Here is a 2,830-nt window from a genome sequence, read left to right on the forward strand (position 1 = left end):
CCCAGCAATGCTCCCCCTCTCCCAGTACATCCCAGTACATCCCAGTACGTCCCAGTACGTCCCAGTACCCCCCAGCAATGCTCCCCCTCTCCCAGTACATCCCAGTACATCCCAGTACGTCCCAGTCCGTCCCAGTACCCCCCAGCAATGCTCCCCCTCTCCCAGTACATCCCAGTACATCCCAGTACCCCCCAGCAAGGGTCCTCCTCTCCCAGTACATCCCAGTACATCCCAGTACGTCCCAGTACGTCCCAGTACGTCCCAGTACCCCCAGCAATGCTCCCCCTCTCCCAGTACATCCCAGTACGTCCCAGTCCATCCCAGTATCCCCCAACAATGCTCCTCCTCTCCCAGTTCATCCCAGTACGTCCCAGTACCCCCCAGCAATGCATCTCCTCTCCCAGTACATCCCAGTATCTCCCAGTACGTCCCAGTCCATCCCAGTACCCCCCAGCAATGCTCCTCCTCTCCCAGTTCATCCCAGTACGTCCCAGTACCCCCCAGCAAGGCTCCTCCTCTCCCAGTACAGCCCAGTACAGCCCAGTACCCCCCAGTAATGCTTCTCCTCTCCCAGTTCATCCCAGTACAGCCCAGTACCCCCCAGCAAGGGTCCTCCTCTCCCAGTACATCCCAGTACAGCCCAGTCCATCCCAGTACGTCCCAGTACATCTCAGTCCATCCCAGTACCCCCCAACAATGCTCCTCCTCTCCCAGTTCATCCCAGTACATCTCAGTACAGCCCAGTACCCCCCAGCAAGGCTCTTCTTCTCCCAGTACATCCCAGTATGTCCCAGTACCCCCCAGTAATGCTTCTCCTCTCCCAGTACATCCCAGTACAGCCCAGTACATCCCAGTACCCCCCCAACAATGCTTCCCCTCTCCCAGTACATCCCAGTACGTCCCAGTCCATCCCAGTACCCCCCAGCAAGGGTCCTCCTCTCCCAGTACATCCCAGTACGTCCCAGTACCCCCCAGCAATGCTTCTCCTCTCCCAGTACGTCCCAGTACGTCCCAGTACGTCCCAGTACCCCCCAGCAAGGCTCCTCCTCTCCCAGTACGTCCCAGTACATCCCAGTACCCCCCAACAATGCTTCTTCTCTCCCAGTACATCCCAGTACACCCCAGTACGTCCCAGTACGTCCCAGTACCCCCCAGCAATGCTTCTCCTCTCCCAGTACATCCCAGTACGTCCCAGTACCCCCCAGCAAGGCTCCTCCTCTCCCAGTACATCCCAGTACACCCCAGTACATCCCAGTACCTCCCAGTACATCTCAGTCCATCCCAGTACCCCCCAACAATGCTCCCCCTCTCTCAGTACATCCCAGTACACCCCAGTACATCCCAGTACATCCCAGTACCCCCCAGCAAGGGTCCTCCTCTCCCAGTCCATCCCAGTACATCCCAGTACACCCCAGTACCCCCCAGCAACACTTCTGCTCTCCCAGTCCATCCCAGTACATCCCAGTTCATCCCAGTACCCCCCAGCAAGGCTCCCCCTCTCCCAGTACAGCCCAGTACAGCCCAGTACCCCCCAGCAACGCTCCTCTTCTCCCAGTCCATCCCAGTCCATCCCAGTATGCCCCAGTACACCCCAGTACGCCCCAGCAATGCTCCCCCTCTCCCAGTACCTCCCAGTACATCCCAGTACGTCCCAGTACCCCCCAATACATCCCAGTACATCCCAGTACCCCCCAACAATGCACATCCTCTCCCAGTACATCCCAGTACATCCCAGTACATCCCAGTATGTTCCAGCACGCCCCAGTCCATGCCAGTACGCGCCAGTACCCCCCCCAGCAATGCTCCCCCTCTCCCAGTACATCCCAGTCCACCCCAGTATATCCCAATACATCCCAGTATATCCCAATATATCCCAGTACATCCCAGTACCCCCCCAGCAATGCTCCTCCTCTCCCAGTACAGCCCAGTACATCCCAGTCCATCCCAGTACCCCCCAGCAAGGGTTCTCCTCTCCCAGTACATCCCAGTACACCCCAGTACATCCCAGTACGTCCCAGTACATCCCAGTACGTCCCAGTACCCCCCCAGCAATGCTCCCCCTCTCCCAGTACATCCCAGTACATCCCAGTACGTCCCAGTACGCCCCAGCAAGGCTCCTCCTCTCCCAGTACATCCCAGTACATCCCAGTACACCCCAGTAATGCTTCTCCTCTCCCAGTACATCCCAGTACACCCCAGTACATCCCAGTACAGCCCAGTACCCCCCAGCAAGGCTCTTCTTCTCCCAGTACATCCCAGTCCATCCCAGTATGCCCCAGTACACCCCAGTACGCCCCAGCAATGCTCCCCCTCTCCCAGTACGTCCCAGTACATCCCAGTACGTCCCAGTACCCCCCAGCAAGGCTCCTCCTCTCCCAGTACATCCCAGTGCATCCCAGTACCCCCCAATACATCCCAGTCCATCCCAGTACCCCCCAGCAATGCTTCTCCTCTCCCAGTTCATCCCAGTCCATCCCAGTATGTCCCAGTACCCCCCAGCAATGCTCCCCCTCTCCCAGTACATCCCAGTCTGTCCCAGTATGTCCCAGTACCCCCCAGCAATGCATCTCCTCTCCCAGTCCATCCCAGTACAGCCCAGTACCCCCCCAACAATGCTCCCCTTCTCCCAGTACATCCCGGTACATCCCAGTACATCCCAGTACATCCCAACAATACTCTCCCTCTCCCAATACATCCCAGTCCATCCCAGTACCCCCCCACTCCATCCCAGTCCATCCCAGTCCATCCCAGTACCCCCCCACTCCATCCCAGTACATCCCAGTACCCCCGCACTCCATCCCAGTCCATCCCAGTCCATCCCAGTACCCCC

At 58.7% G+C, this 2,830-nt stretch overlaps 1 protein-coding gene across 1 annotated transcript; it reads left to right on the forward strand.

Moving 5' to 3' along the window:
* The first annotated feature begins 924 nt into the window (after nucleotides 1-924).
* Nucleotides 925-2,393, forward strand: LOC110390578 (DNA-directed RNA polymerase II subunit RPB1-like). Its single transcript, XM_021381965.1, has one exon. The coding sequence runs from the start codon at nucleotides 978-980 to the stop codon at nucleotides 2,160-2,162; it is 1,185 nt and encodes a 394-aa protein (XP_021237640.1). The 5' UTR covers nucleotides 925-977; the 3' UTR covers nucleotides 2,163-2,393.
* The last annotated feature ends 437 nt before the right edge of the window (nucleotides 2,394-2,830 follow it).

This window comes from Numida meleagris, unplaced genomic scaffold (genome assembly GCF_002078875.1).
Source record: "Numida meleagris isolate 19003 breed g44 Domestic line unplaced genomic scaffold, NumMel1.0 unplaced_Scaffold1376, whole genome shotgun sequence".
Classification (NCBI taxonomy): Eukaryota; Metazoa; Chordata; class Aves; order Galliformes; family Numididae; genus Numida; species Numida meleagris.

Bases quoted from the DNA above. Each gene is read 5' to 3' on its own strand.
- LOC110390578 (XM_021381965.1), top strand. From the start codon at position 978: ATGCTTCTCCTCTCCCAGTACGTCCCAGTACGTCCCAGTACGTCCCAG.